Below are 15,615 nucleotides of genomic sequence, written 5' to 3'. Positions count from 1 at the left end.
AGATGAGGATCCAGTTTCATTCTTCTCCATGTGGCTTGCCAATTATCCCAGCACCATCTGTTGAATACAGTGTCGTTCCCTCACTTTATGTTTTTGTTTGCTTTGTCAAAGATCAGTTAGCTGTAAGTACTTAGCTTTGTTTCTTAGTTTTCTATTCTGTTTCATTGGTCTTTGTGAGTATTTTTATACCAGTACCATGCTGTTTTTGTGACTACGGCCTTATTGTAGTGTATGAAATCAGGTAGTGTGATGCCTCCAGATTTGTTCTTTTTGCTTAGCCTTGCTTTGGCTATGCAGGCTCCTTTGTGGTTCCATATGAATTTTCGGATTGTTTTTTCTAGTTCTGTGAAGAATGATGGAGGTATTTTAATGGGAATTGCATTGGATTTGTAGATTGCTTTTGGAAGTATGGTCATTTTCGCAAAATCGATTGTACCCATCCATGAGCATGAGATGTGTTTCCATTTGTTTGTGTCATCTATGAAGTTTTTCAGTAGTGATTCATAGTTTTCCTTGTAGAAGTCTTTCACCTCCTTGGTTAGGTATATTCCTAAGTATTTTAATTTTTGCAGCTATTAAAAAAGGCGTTGAGTTCTTGATTTGATTCTAAGGTTGGTTGCTGGTGGTATATAACAGAGATACTTATTTGTGTACATTAATTTTTGTATCCTGAAACTTTGCTGAATTCATTTATTAGTTCTAGGAGCTTTTTGGATGAGTCATTAGAGTTTTGTAGGTATACAGTCATATCATCAGCAAACAGTGACAGTTTGACTTCCTCATTGCCATTTGGCATGCCTGTTAATATTGAATTTTAAAATAATTTGAATTAGAATAAAAAGAGAAAGGATCTTAACAGTGTCTGTTAATAATTTAGAAACTATTCCTAGCAAAGAATATAATATTTAACTATAAGTTACAGCCAGTCATAAGTAAAAGTTAAAGAATATAATTTTTCCCTGGGTTTTATAAATGCAGCAGGAAAGCTGGCCGCACACATTCTATACTTAGTCCACATAATGAAGATATATTCTTGAATTTCTCTTCAAGATTTTCAAGTAAATTAGAACCTAGAGGCCTGCCTATTTGAGAGAAAAAAAGACATAAAAAATCAGTAGATAAAGGAGGTAGGCTCTTTAGAATCACAGCTAGCAGGTTGTCATAGCAAAAAGGTCTGCTAAAATGAACTGACCAGTTATAGAAATAGATCTCATTCAGTCCACCTCTTCATCATTCCAGCTTGACAGAATTGTCCATAATTGCACAGTTAGTCTTTCAGTCTGAGACCTATTTTTGTGTTTGGAGAATATCTAACATAAAATGCAAATGTATATCAAAGTGAAATTTAAACTCCCAAAGTGCTAGGATTACAGACGTGAGCCACAGTGCCCAGCTGAAAGTTTAAACTTTTACAAGAACTGTGTTCTATGATGTTGACGATATTGATTTTTAAAACACGTAGTATCAATCCAACATATGGAAGAGTTAAAACCGGTTATAACTGAAGAAGAGACATCAACAAAGATTAAGATAGAATATATCATTTCATTTCATTTTCAAGACCAAAAGATAATGTTTCAAGTAGCAAAAGAGTAGTGGCCCTAAATTGATGAAATCCTAGGATATTTTTTAAAAGTTATCTTTTTGATGATCATAGCATAGTGGTTAAGAACTTTCATTATAAAGCCTGGGTTAAAATCACATCTCTACTATGTTCCAAGTAGTATGGCAATTTACTTAAAGTTTCTGTGTCTTTGTTTCTCTCTATATAAACTGGCAATGATAATAGCACCGAGTACATAAATTTCATGTGACACTATCGTTGTTTAGAAGATGTAAACTTATTGGAAACATTGCTGGCACATAGAAAGCATGATGTACTTGTTAGTTATAATTATATTTTCATATCATTTGTGAAGATGTGGTAGATTATAATAGAGATAAAGGGAAGACATATTCTTGAAATAGTGGATGAGTGATTGATAAATATTTTGTAATGCTCATAGTTGGATAGTAGGTAAGAATAAAACAAATGCTGTAAGCAGCCATTATAACCCAGAAATCTATGTGCACAACTTTATGCTAGTAAAAACTTTGACATTGATTTTTATAATAATTGTCCTGCTGTAGAAAAGGGATAATTTTTCTTATTTCAAGAAATTAGAAAAATAAATGATAGTATATTTGTTTTGCTCATCTCATTTAAGAAGCTTATCTACCTGTCTCAAATAGCAAGCATGAGTGTTCCTAATCCTAAGAATTCTCTCCTAGAGACAACTAAACATTGACATTCTGCAACCACTGTAATATTGGGCTGTTTCCCCCCAGACAACATAGTGTCTATGCCTTTATAGGTAAAATGTTAAATTGAACTGAACTTAAATATTACATATATTGTGTTTTAAGATGCTAATAAATATTACATTATATCTACATATATTGAAGTATTATATACTTAAATTCATGTGGTTTTTTTCTTGCCCATAAAAGTAAGTTTTAAAAATAATGAAAACATGGTCTTGAATAAGAGGACATACATATGTGATGAAAGAAATAATACATTTTCATTAATTATATTTTACAATTTAAATACTTAAACATCTGGAAGTCCTCAGGTATGCATGACTATAATCAAGATTCTGTCACTTCTTTTTATTTATTAATTTTTAATTTTTGTGGGTACATAGTAGGTATATACACATAAGGGTTACATGAGACACTTTGATATAAGCATGCAATATATAATAATCACGTCATGGAAAATGGGGTATCCATAACCTCAAGCGTCTATCCTTTTTGCTACAAGCAATTCAATTAAACCCTTCTAGCTGTGGAAAATGTACAATATTATCATTGTCTATAGTCACTCTGTTGTACTATAAAATACTAGTTCTTATTCATTATCCATTGACCATCTCCACTCCTCACCAGCCTACACCCACTACCCTTCTCAACCTCTGGTAATCATCATTCTATGCTCTATCACTGTAAGTTCAATTGTTTCCATTTTTAGCTCCCATAAATAAGTAAGAATATGTGAAGTTTGTTTTTCTGTGCCTGGATTATTTCGTGTAACATAATGACCTCCAGTTCCATCCATGTTGTTGCAAATGACAGGATTTCATTCTTTTTTATGGCTGAATACTACTCCATCATGTATACAGGCCACATTTTCTTTATCCATGCATCTGTTGATAAACACTTAAACGTTGCTTCTAAATCTTGGCTATTGTGAATAGTTTTTTGGTGGAGTCTTTAGGTTTGTTTTGAAATATAAGATTGTATCACCTGCAAACAACAGTAATTTTACTTCTTCCTTTCCAAATTTTATTTCTTTCTCTTTTCTGATTGCTCTGGCTAGGACTTCCAGAACTATTTTGAAAAGCAGTATTGAAAGTAAGCATCCTTATGTTCTAGATCTTAGAGGAAAAAGGCTTTCAGTTTTTCTCCATTCAGTATGATGCTAGCTGTGGCTTTGTTGTATATTTCTTCTATCCCCCATTTTTTTATACTTTTTATGATGAAGTGATGTTGAATATTATCAAATGCTTTTTCAGCATCAAATTGACATGATTATATGGCTTTTGCTCTTATTTCTGTTGATATAATGTGTCACATTGATTTATTTGAGTAAGTTGAACCATTTTTGCATTACTGGGATAAATCCCACTTGATCATGATGAATGATCTTTTGAAGTTATTGTTGAATTCACTGTGCCAGTATTTTGCTGAGGATTTTTGCATCAGTTTTATCAGGGATATTGGCCTATAGTTTTCCTTTTTTTGCTATATCTTTGTTGTCTGGTTTTGGAATCAGGGTAATACTGGCCTCATGAAATGAGTTTAGAAGTTTTCCTTCCTTGTCTAATTTTCAGAATAATTTGAGTAAGATTAGTATTAGTTCTTTAAACGTTTAGTAAAACTCAGCAGAGAAGCTTGGGTCCCAGTCTTATTTTTGCTGGAGGAATTTTTATTACAGCTTCAATCTCATTACTTGTTATTAGCCTGTTCAGATATTGGATTTCTTCCTGGTTCAATATTGGTAGCTTTTATGTGTCTAGAAAGTTATCCATTTCTTCTAGGTTTTCCAATTTATTGGCATATAGTTGCTCATAGGAGCATCTTATGAACCTTTGGATTTCTGTAGTATCCATTTTAATGTCTAGTTTTTCATCTCTGATTTTATTTATTTTGGTTTTCTTTCTTTTTGCCTTAGTCTGACTAAAGGTTTGTCAATTTTATTTATCTTTTTAAAAGACCAACTTTTCATTTTGCTTATCTTTTGTATTGTTTTCTTTCTTCAACTTAATTTATTTCTGTTCTAATTTTTATATATTTTTTCTTCTATTGACTTTGGGTTTGGTTGGCTTTTACTTTTCTTTGAGATTCATTAAGTTCTTAAAATGCTTTATAGGTTGTTTATTTAAACTTTTTCCACTCTTTTGATGTAGGCGCTGTTGTTTCTTTTGTACTTCCCTTTGAGCTCTGAAAAAAAAAAATCCATTTGCAAAATGGCATGGATATTTGATTGAAGATGTACAAGAGAGATAGAGGGTGGGGTTACATTACATATTACACAAATCACACATTGAAATGCAGTTTAGATTGAGTACATCCTTTATATTTTATTTCCTTGTATTCTGTATAGAATGAGCCTTGCATTCTTTATACCCTAGATATAATGGATAATTCTGTCTCTCAACTCTAATTTCTGTACTTTTCCTGGGGCTCTAAATTCTTTATTATGCCAAACAATATGATTGTATTTTAGATCCTCCTCCTAAATTTGTATAACCAAATATATCACATTTCACAGTTATCAACATCTACCTTCCTTGAAAACGAATGGCAAGGTATATATTCTGTAAGTTGCCATTCATTTTTAAGGAAGGTAGAGTTGATAACAATATCAAGATTAATCGCAGTATCTATCATAGGCTTCCCACAGGGGCACAGATATCTGCAGTTCTAGAGGCTAGTGGAAATTCCTGGTCTCTGTCTTATGCCATATATTTTACATCTTCAGAGCCAGGTAAAATCCTCATATTTTTCGGGCAGCGCGCAGTGGCTCACGCCTGTAATCCCAGCACTTCGGGAGGCCGAGGAGGGCAGATCACGAGGTCAGGAGATTGAGACCATCCTGGCTAACACGGTGAAACCCCGTCTCTACTAAACACTTTAAAAATCAGCCGGGTGAGGTGGTGGGCGCCTGTAGTCCCAGCTACTCGGGAGGCTGAGGCAGGAGAATGGCGTAAACCCGGGAGGCGGAGCTTGCAGTGAGCCGAGATCGCGCCACTGCACTCCAGTCTGGGCGACAGACCAAGACTCCGTCTCAAAAATAAATAAATAAATAAATATATAAATATATAAATAAATAAATCCTCATAGTTTTCAATTTCCTCAAGTATGTGTCACACCCACTTTTACCCCTCTCTTGAGGGGTTCTGCCTCTCCAAAAAATAGAGCCTTACATGATAAGATAGGGTGGGGTACTTATCAAATGTGTTTTTTGCAGGAATAGAACAGAACTGTTCTCTCTCACATATGTGCCTTAATTACTATCTGAAAAAGTTAAAGTTTTACAAACACAGATTTTTTTTTGTTTGTGTGTCTTTGTTTTCCATTGCTTATTTTCTCTTTATTGAAAATGCATATATGATAATTTGATTCTTTAATTCTGAGTGGCTCTCTTTTTTGTTGTTGTTGTTTAAATCTGTGCTATATTGTCTGAATACTATTCAGAATGAGGATGTGGAACTCTGAATCGTCCTTTTTCGTCTACCAGTAACTGATTCTGGTACTCAAAGAAGAAGCAAAAGTACTTGCTATTCCATTTGCATAAGGTGTGAAATCTCTACCTGAGTTTTTCCCTTTAAAATATAAACAGGTGTCTGAGGTTTGTCTTTATTATCTGGATCTTTGTATTCCTTCTCTTAAGCCATCTTCTCCGACGGTAAGAATTCAGTATTCTCTTTGGGGCTGTTGTAAAATCTGAGCTTCAATAATGCTTGCTTAAGCGAAAATTGTGGTTGAAAAGCTATGGTCTAAATTGACTTAATTTTACAATGTATGTCTCAGAGAATAAATCCCTGAAAAGCCTGGACAAACATGTAAAGAACTTTCTTTCTTGAAAGAATGGTCACAAACTTGACTAAGGCATCTTAGTTTCTCCCATAAGTATTGTAGGTATGTTTACTGTCATCAGCCACTTAGCCACACAACACATTTATGGTTTCAAGAACATACATTATCACTAAAACAGACCTGGATGTGCAATTCTTGAAAACAAAAATCTGAATGATATAACTTTAGGTATAGGAATGTTCTTTCTGACAGGCTGACATGTAGAAAAAAAGTCACTTCAAGAAAGAAGGTTAATGATAATTTCTTATGAAAAGGAGCATAGAGCTCTTCTGGGTGGTTTATTCACATTATTATTTAAGTCTCCGGGAATATTGAAAGACTATGGGTAGACAGAAATACTGAGAAACAGGAGCTAAACTTTGGGGAGAGAATAGGAGAGTCATGTAACTGAATGGCCTGAGATTCAAAGGAGTGAGGTCTGTTTATCTATCTATCTATCTATCATCTATCATCTATCTCTATCTATCCATCTATCTACTATATCTATATATTTCTGTTTATCTATGTGGAAAACGACTTGCTTGGGAAACATAATCCAGAAGTGCCTATACAGCAGTTATCTACACGTTTCTTACACTGAAGTAGAACAGATATGAGAAAAAATAACCTCTGATTAAATTCATTAAAATTACTGAACGAATAATTTTAAGGCGCAGTCAGATTTTTCTAAAGTCAGTATGGTGAAGAAGATATTTGTATAAGAAATTGAGGACAAAATAGAGTTTTCTGGTCAGAGAGCAGGATTTCCAGAGGACACAATGATGGGTTTAGGTTGGAGAAGCATGGGTTTGGGGCCACACTGGGAACTATGCAAAGCAATATGGGGAGCCATAGATTTCACTGGGTCACAGAAACAAACCAGGGTATGAAATACAAAAGCATTTGTCCAGAGTGTTCCTTAGAGGAACATAGGCAACTATTTCTGGCATTGTGGCCCTGTATATTTGGTTCACAGTGTCAGATGAGGGGAGGCACAGCAGGCTTCACTTGGTAGAATGGAGGCCTTACTTTGTCAGCAGCACACAGAGGACTTGAAGTAAAATGGTGCTAACAATATGGAAAATCTTCTTCTTGGCCCTTTCCCCATTTGATAAAATAACACTGATAGAATTTAAGTGAGCAAAGTCATTCCCTTGTGATTATGAAATAAGCTGCTGTATAGAGTATATTGATTTAGGTTTTTCTCCATTTAGATTCTGTCATCTTCATAAGCTGATTTACATTAAAAATGCATATTAGGAGCCAGCGCGGTGGCTCACACCTGTAATCTCATCACGTTGGGAGGTGGAGGTGGGTGAATCACAAGGTCAGGAGTTCGCGACTGGCCTGGCCAAGATGGTGAAACCCTGTCTCTACTAAAAACACAAAAATTAGCCAAGAACAGTGGCAGCCACCTATAATCCCAGCAACTGGGGAGGCTGAGGCAGGAGAATCACTTGAACCTGGGAGGCAAGCGTGCAGTGAGCCGAGATTGCACCATAGCACTCTAGCCTGGGTGACAGAGCAATACTCTGTCTCAAAAAAAAAAAAAAAAAAAGAAAAGAAAAGAAAATGCATATTAGAGTAAAATACTTCCCTTATATACACGTATGTCAGCTGTTTATTAAAATAATGAAAAGAACTACTTATTCACAGGATTTAGATTATTATGTTATACATATTTGATTTTAAATACCATTTGATCAATGACTGCCATATGTGAATATACTTACAGAATTAAATTAAAAGTGAGCATAAATAAGAGTGTATATTTTCAAGCTTACAAGATGGGACTGCCAATGAGGTTTTTGCAGCATGTGTATAAATTAAGTATTTTTCTTTAAAAATCATTAGAAATGTTACATGGGGAAATGAACAGTTGATCTTTCATTGAGTTCGTAAAGCCTTTCACAATTATAAGTATTTCTAAAAAGGTTCTGGTTTAGTCAACATACTTATTTGCTATGAGATTTATAATAACCATTTTATCTCACAGATAAAATGCTGTTTCAGTGGGACAAACTAAATACAAATAAATAAACACTTGTATGGATAGAAGATTGAGATTAAGTGAGAATTTCCAGGGAATGCCATGGTAATTAATCCTATTTAACATCCGCGAGTATAAAGAACAACGATATTTGTCCAGATCATCCCTTAGAGCAGAATGGACAACTATTTCATGCATTTAAATGCCCATAATCCCATCAGTAATACAAAATAAGGCAGCAGAAACCAGGTGTTTGACTTAGAATGACATTGTCAATGCCAGGACGTGGATCTTAGTAGTGCTGGCAATTTCCTTGTCATTAGCTAAAGATTGGAGAATAATAAGAGGAACAATGATCACTTAACAGAGAAAGATAAAGCCTGTAACTGTTGCTATGTGCCCAGTTCAAAGCCACAATTAAAAAATTAGTGCTTTCAATTGTACCTGAAAATGTTAGTAATTAGTTTCAGTTATTTTTTAAGTGCTATTCATAACATACACAAGATAACTATAGTATTAACATTTAGGCTTTAAAATATTAAACATATTGTTTGTAGTATCTTTACATTGTCAAGATGCATTTAAAAACTTGGTATTCATGTTCAGAAAATCTTTGTGAGCCATGTAGCATACCTTAAAAATAAAATACTTTTCTTTCCACCAGTGGTTTAATAAAAATAATGATCTCTCTTCAACTGGTCTTTCAAAAGAATTAAAGATGACTATATTGATTTGTTTTAAATGTTATATTAGGCACTTTAGAAAACCTAAAAGAAAATTTAATTTAATTATTTCCATTAAAATCTTTTAAAAAATACATCTCCAGGCCGGATACAGTGGCTCACACCTGTAATTCCAGCACTTTGGGAGGCTGAGACGGGTGGATCACCTGAGGTCAGGAGTTCAAGACCAGCCTGGCCAACATGGTGAAACCCCGTCTCTATTAAAAATACAAAAATTAGCTGGGCGTGGTGGCAGGCGCCTGTAGTCCCAGCTACTCAGGTGGCTGAGGCAGGAGAATTGCTTGAACCTGGGAGGCAAAGGTTGCTGTGAGCCAAGATCGCACCACTGCACTCCCGTCTGGACAACAAAAGTGAAATTCCCTCTCAAAAACAACAACAACAAAATACATCTCTTGTAGGATAGCATTTGTTATATATAATTAAACACATAAAATGTGCGATATTAGTTATTAACTCTCTGTCCTTTCACATGATCTATTTTTTAGAGTACTGCTGATAATATGTAATTATCTCACTTAACAATTAGATTGCATGTTTCCAGTCATCGTCTCTAGAATAAAAACTCCATGAGAGCAGGGACTGTGTCATTCTTATTAACTCACCTTCAGCACTTAGTATAGTTTGGGGCAAATATTGATTGAAAATAAGGGAAAGGAAAGAGAGAGGGAAGAAAGGAAAAAGAAGAGAGGAAGAAAGGGAGGAGACAAGAAGCTGTTCAGACCAAGTAGCCCAGGAACCAACTTATATTGACTGTATGAGAGAAGCATACATCTAATACCTGGAAATGTACATTCTTACCAAAGGGATATACTTATTTTCTTACCTTTGGTCTTTGAAGTAATGTACATGTTTGCAAGTAAAGTAACAATATATCTTCCTCTCCTCAACTTGAATAAGACTCAAATGCGCTTTCTCTTAATTAGAGGAGCACTGGGCACTGAACATATGACTTCAACATGATCATGATTAGTTTGGGGAAAATATTTTTACAAAGGATGGAGAAGAACTCAAATAACTTCAACTTATGAGTGGTGCATTGCTCCTGGGGTTCACGATTGCTGTTTCTCACCTGACCCCACCAAAGAGTAAATAAGTGAACATAGAACTAGAAGATCCTACTTTTCTGTCCTTCTCTCCCCTACACCCATAGCTTCATAGCCATGGCTTGCCTTCACATTATCGAAATCAATCCCATGTCTTGTATATCTTCCATGAAAGTCAGCATAATAATCCTGTACTTCCAAATCTTCCCCTAATCCTAGAAATCTAACACCCATACCTCTCTACACTAGGGAGACAGTACCTTTACATCCACTTCTGGCACATTCAATTTTTCTTCTCACTTTTATTTATTTTTATATCACTTTTCATTCTATGGCAAAATGTATATATATTTACTACTATATTTCTTTGCTCTCCCTTCACCAGCATATGAGTTTCATATGGAAAAGATTTTTGTCTATCTTGTCTGCTGTATTTTCAGGGTTATGGACAATGCGTGACACATAGTAGGTAGTCTGAAAGAATTTGTTGAATGGATGATTAAATAAGTGAGTGAAGGCGAATAGTAAAAACAGTAAAGAGAATAGTTCATTTTGAGGATGTCCAAGGTTTTTTTATGGTTTATTTTGGAACAAAAGAGAATACAGTACCAAGACAGTGAGTCATTCCTGATTTGTTACAGTCCTTGTGCAACTCTGACAATTCTATTACATTGAAGTTCAAAATATACTCCCTCTTCCATGCTGTGTGTCTGAGCTCCCCTGAGGCCATCCATTCTGCTAATACTTCTATTTTTTCACACTGAACCAAAACATTGGGAGGCCCAAGAGTCATATAACTTGACCTCTGACCAGTGAAAAAAAAAGTGTAAAAGATTTTATTTTGATAGCCTTAAGGCTATCCAACTCCTTAAGGAGTTTACCAACTTTGGTAGGTTTGGGAAACATCCTCACCATTTTATCAGAGGCAACAAGTGAAAATCTGCTTGGTCTTTTTGACCAATCAAGATCATAAGATGGTATCTTGTTACCTCTTATACCACTTATTATCTCATATCATTTTATAAGAGGTAAAATGGTATGAGATAATGAATAGCATGAGATCATGAAGTATCATCACGAGATGTTCGAATATGTATTCAAATATATTTAGTGAATCTGGCAGTGTCATGAATTGCTAGTCAAGGATTAACATGTGCCTTTTGAGACATCTACAGTGAGTTTTTTGGAATCAGTGTCAAACACTAAATGAAAGAAGTGCAAGGAACTATCAAAGTCCTACAAGTTTGGATCCCCCGTGCCAAAGAGTGGTTACTGTGGACTGAGGAAGGAAGTCCACTTGTATAGTTTTTCATACTTTCTTTCTGACCATCAAACACTCATGACTGTAAAGCTATAAAAATTCTGGGTATCCGGGGGGCAGAGGTTGCAGTGCGTCGAGATGCGCCACTTCACTCTAGCCTGGGTGACAGAGCAAGACTCTTTCTCAAAACAAACAAGCAAACAAACAAACAAAAACAAAAACACACAGACAAAAATTCGGGATATCTAAACCAATTTTTCCATGCTGATTGAAATGCCCTCTAAACACATAAAACATTATATGTTAAATATGTGGCATTTTTATATCAATTATACCTCAGTAAACATGGGAAAAAAACAGAAAAGAAGAAAAGTCATAGGAAAGTACCTCCCTCACTAGTAGACACCAGAATGTGACAAAGCTTCCCATCAGGACACACGAAGGAGAGAAATAATTACTAAGAATCATGTTTTAAGTGGGGTATTTCATTGACCACTAAAATGAGACAAATGAGCAGACACATATTTGAAATATTTAGAATAAGAAAATTAATCTGCTTTGTCCTATGCATGGATACGCTTCAGTATAGATGATAAGGGCTTAAAAAAATAAGAAGTTTATTAGCCAGGACCGGCTTCTCAAGGTCACATGCATTAAAATGGCCTGCCCAGTGTAAGCTGTATCATCATGACCAAGTCAAGGCCAAGATCAAATCAAGATCAAACTAGTCTTATTGAAGAGCCAGTGGTAAGTATAAAGTGAGAAGTCCAGTATCTTGGTCTAATACATTAAGTTTGTAAAATATTAAAACAGAAATAAACATGAGACAGAAAATGACAAAAGCTTTGCCCCCATCTTTGTGCTCCTCTCTATTTACAAATAAATAAGAGACTAAAAGTCATAAAATGTCTGAACAAAGTCTGGTGCCACTGCATCCCAAATATTACAACGCTAACATTGCACATCTTTAATGCATAAAGGGATAGAATTGTGCACACTGCCCCTACTCCTAGCCCCCAGGAAAAGTCAAAAGGCATTTTCTATGATCTAACCAGTAACAGATGGAGAATGACTGAGAGCTCTGTTGCTTTCTAAATAGAAAAATGGTTATATATATTATATATATATAAAACATATATTATATATATAAAAATATATTGTATTAAACTTATAGAAGAGATGGCTTCAGCATTAGGTAGTTTTGTTAACCCAACCAGCTGGACTGTGCAAAGGTTTAGGGCTTGCCATCTACAAGTTCTATGTATATGGGTCAGTTAAACCAGATAAGCTTTCTGCCTTTTTTCTTCTTCAAGGTAACAAATAATCAGCTTAACCAATATAATTTTAACACTGGTACATACACAAAAATAAAGAACTCACTGAGTTGCAAACGTTCTATTTAGCACCGCATGTGCTAACATTACATATCACTGTTAAGCTGGCTAGAGAGGGTGCTGGAGGCTCCTGTGACCCAGATGCTTAGCTCCATTTTCAGAGTTATCTCCTCAGCCTATCTACACTCAGACATCATGAAACGTTCAACACAGGAGTGTTCCAGAAAAGGTGAAAAAATAGCTCAAAAGCATCTGAGGATTTTTAGAAAGTAGCATCGCCAATCTGCCTTTGCTGTACTAAAGAAAGTCCAAGACATTCTGCTCCACCAAAAGAAACCATAATTCATTGTGAATGTGCAACCATAACATGCACAAGCCAATGTCTGGAATTCTGCAGTGAATTATTTAAAGAAGCAATGCATTATGTAAAAATTACTATTTTTAATGTTAAATGATCACTTTTGAGTATATGCTGTATGTTACGTCTTACACCTGACTCTATGTGTGTGTGTGTGTAAATCTTCACATTCATTTTCTAACTGAGGAAAGCTTAAATGATTTGCCAGAAATTATTGAGGTATTAAATGGCGTTGGCAGGTCCCGAACCCAGAGCCACCTGATTTTGAAGCCTTCGTTTTCTGATTATACTGCACTACCTTTCAAACAAACCAACCAACCACTGTGATGCACAGCTTCAAGCAATACAAACCCCTGCCTTTGTATGTGAGAGAGTATGAAAAACCACGGACACAGCTATGCAGCTACCACAATAGAAATGTCTGAAAAATCTTGGGAAGCTCTGTTATATGACAGGAAATAGTCAAAATCAGTAGAGTACCAAAAAGCTGCAGCCACAGTCCATAGACTAGAGCACAGACTAGAAAAGAAGTTTGATGATTTTCTTCACTCACGCCTGGATAGATTTTCATCATCAATTGGTGCATTAATTCTATCTGGCTCCTGGAAACAGTCATTTGCTTAATAGCTCTTTTGTGACCGAGGGAATTCATGCACAATCTCAAATGACTTAACTTCCAGCTGGGGAGGAGTTTAGGCAGAGAAGAAAAAAATAACCTAACTTCATTATTTTACAAATCGTACAAGGAAAAAAGTTGGAAAAAACTGTCTCACTATTTCTGTTGGGAAAGACCGCTGTTTTATTTTGACATAGGTCACCGAGACACAGGAGGCAATTTTCATACAGAAGTATTTCCTTGAGGCAGTATAAATGGAGCAAAGAAAATGCATGAAATACAAAATGTTCTTTAAATGTTCAGATGTGTTGCATCTCACTGTGAAACTTTTATATTAGAACATTTGAACAAAATTGTAATTACCTATCTTAACATCATAACTTTATATCTTTGAAAAGGTTAAAAATAATTGTTCAGTAACTAAAAACCTGGATTTTTCCAAAATTGAGTTCTTTGCCCTGCTGCAGACATGAAATGATCTATTGTGTGATTATTACATATAATAAATTATATTATAGAAATTTTAAGATACAAATATAAAGGTATGGTTATAATTTTCTTGTTAGGTGATAAAACAGGAGGAACTTGGCAAGGATCTCTTTGATTGTACTTTGTATGATTTATTGAAATACGATGATTTCAATGCTGACAAGCACCTGGCTCTTGAAGAATTTTATAGAGCATTCCGTGAGTACAAGATTCATTCTCCAATTTCTCTTTGTTCTTTTTCCTGTTGCTTTACACAATATGGTCTGTTTGCTTGCTCTCATAGTACAAGCTGTTTCTTAAGCAAAGTTATATAATTTAGTGAATTTAAGTTTCAAGTTGTATTGAAACATAGAGAAAAGCTAAGGGATTCAGTAGTTCTGAAATGAACAGTTAGAAATATTTGATAACTATGAATATCATCAATTCTCATTGATTATAGTTTAAGACATTAGGTTCTCAATGCTGCTTCCAAGATTATTTTAGAGCAGGAGGAGCTTTTCACCAGTTATCACCATGTATCAAAAACAATTATTTACACAGTCAAATTTTTTAACTTCATTGGAAAACCAAAATGGATTAACAGATGTAGTTTGCATGTATTTGAAGGGCAATGATTGACATTCAAATGAAGAGTTTTATTTTTATTAAAGTACTTTGGAAAAATTGATACATGTTTGAATTGCCAAAGTGTGTCTTCAGATTGACTAAATGTGTTTTTTAGAACAGCGTCATAAAGATGACTTGATTAACCAAAATTACGTACCAGGTTATTCTTTAAAAATAATTCAAAGAGGCCACTAATGGGTGGCTTATGCCTGTAATCCCAGCACTTTGGGAGGCCGAGGTGGGCGGATCACCTGAGGTCAGGAGTTCAAGACCAGCCTGGCTAACATGGTGAAAACTCGTCTCTACTAAAAACACAAAAATTAGCTGGGCGTGATGCCACGTGCCTGTAATCCCAGCTACTCGGGAGACTGAGGAAGGAGAATCACTTGAACCCAGGGGCGGAGGTTACAGTGAGCCAAGATGGTACCATTGCACTCCAGCCTGGGTGACAGAGCAAGACTCCATGGCAATAATAATAATAATTAATAATAATAATATAATTGAAAGAGAAAGGACTAAGAAACAATCAACAACAACAAAAAAAAAAACAAAAAAAAAAAACAAGGATTTAGAAGCTATGTGTAAAAGAAAGACAAGTAAATTTACTAGTTGGTATTAGAAAATCACCAAAAATTCAGAACTCAAAACCAAAATTCTTTTTCTTTTTTTTTTTTTTTCCAGAAAAGATAGGAAGTAGAATATGTACTTGCCGGTAAAAAGGTCTTTTTTGAATTATGCCCCTGACATTTAGCCATTTATCAGCTGTCTGATGTTGGAGAAGTTACTTAAATATATTTTTCTTCTTAAAAATTCATATAAATAAAGATAATATTTTTACTCTATGATAATTTTTATTTAAGCACTGTATTATATTTTATGTGATCGTTTATATAAGCAAAATAATATATGAAAAATAGTTGTAGCTTATAAATTTTTAAATCATGATAAAAATACACTCTTTGGATATGGTTAAGTTGTATTTTCACTTTAAGTTACTAAGCAGAATACAACACAGGATGATCCGGTAAACTGTTAGTTCTTTATAAGGGTAT

The 15,615-nt window shown here is 34.8% G+C and overlaps 1 protein-coding gene across 1 annotated transcript in view; it reads left to right on the top strand.

Moving 5' to 3' along the window:
- Window positions 1-15,615, top strand: part of FSTL5 (follistatin like 5) — an 810,882-nt gene that overhangs the window by 415,596 nt on the left and 379,671 nt on the right. Inside the window, exon 6 of the mRNA XM_015139434.3 lies at window positions 14,035-14,155. Within this exon, the coding sequence (XP_014994920.3) occupies window positions 14,035-14,155 (121 nt within the window). The remainder of the gene's footprint in view (window positions 1-14,034; window positions 14,156-15,615) is intronic.

The sequence above is a fragment of the Macaca mulatta genome, chromosome 5 (genome assembly GCF_049350105.2).
Source record: "Macaca mulatta isolate MMU2019108-1 chromosome 5, T2T-MMU8v2.0, whole genome shotgun sequence".
In the NCBI taxonomy this organism is placed as follows: Eukaryota; Metazoa; Chordata; class Mammalia; order Primates; family Cercopithecidae; genus Macaca; species Macaca mulatta.
This window is presented reverse-complemented; position numbering and strand designations above follow the sequence as displayed.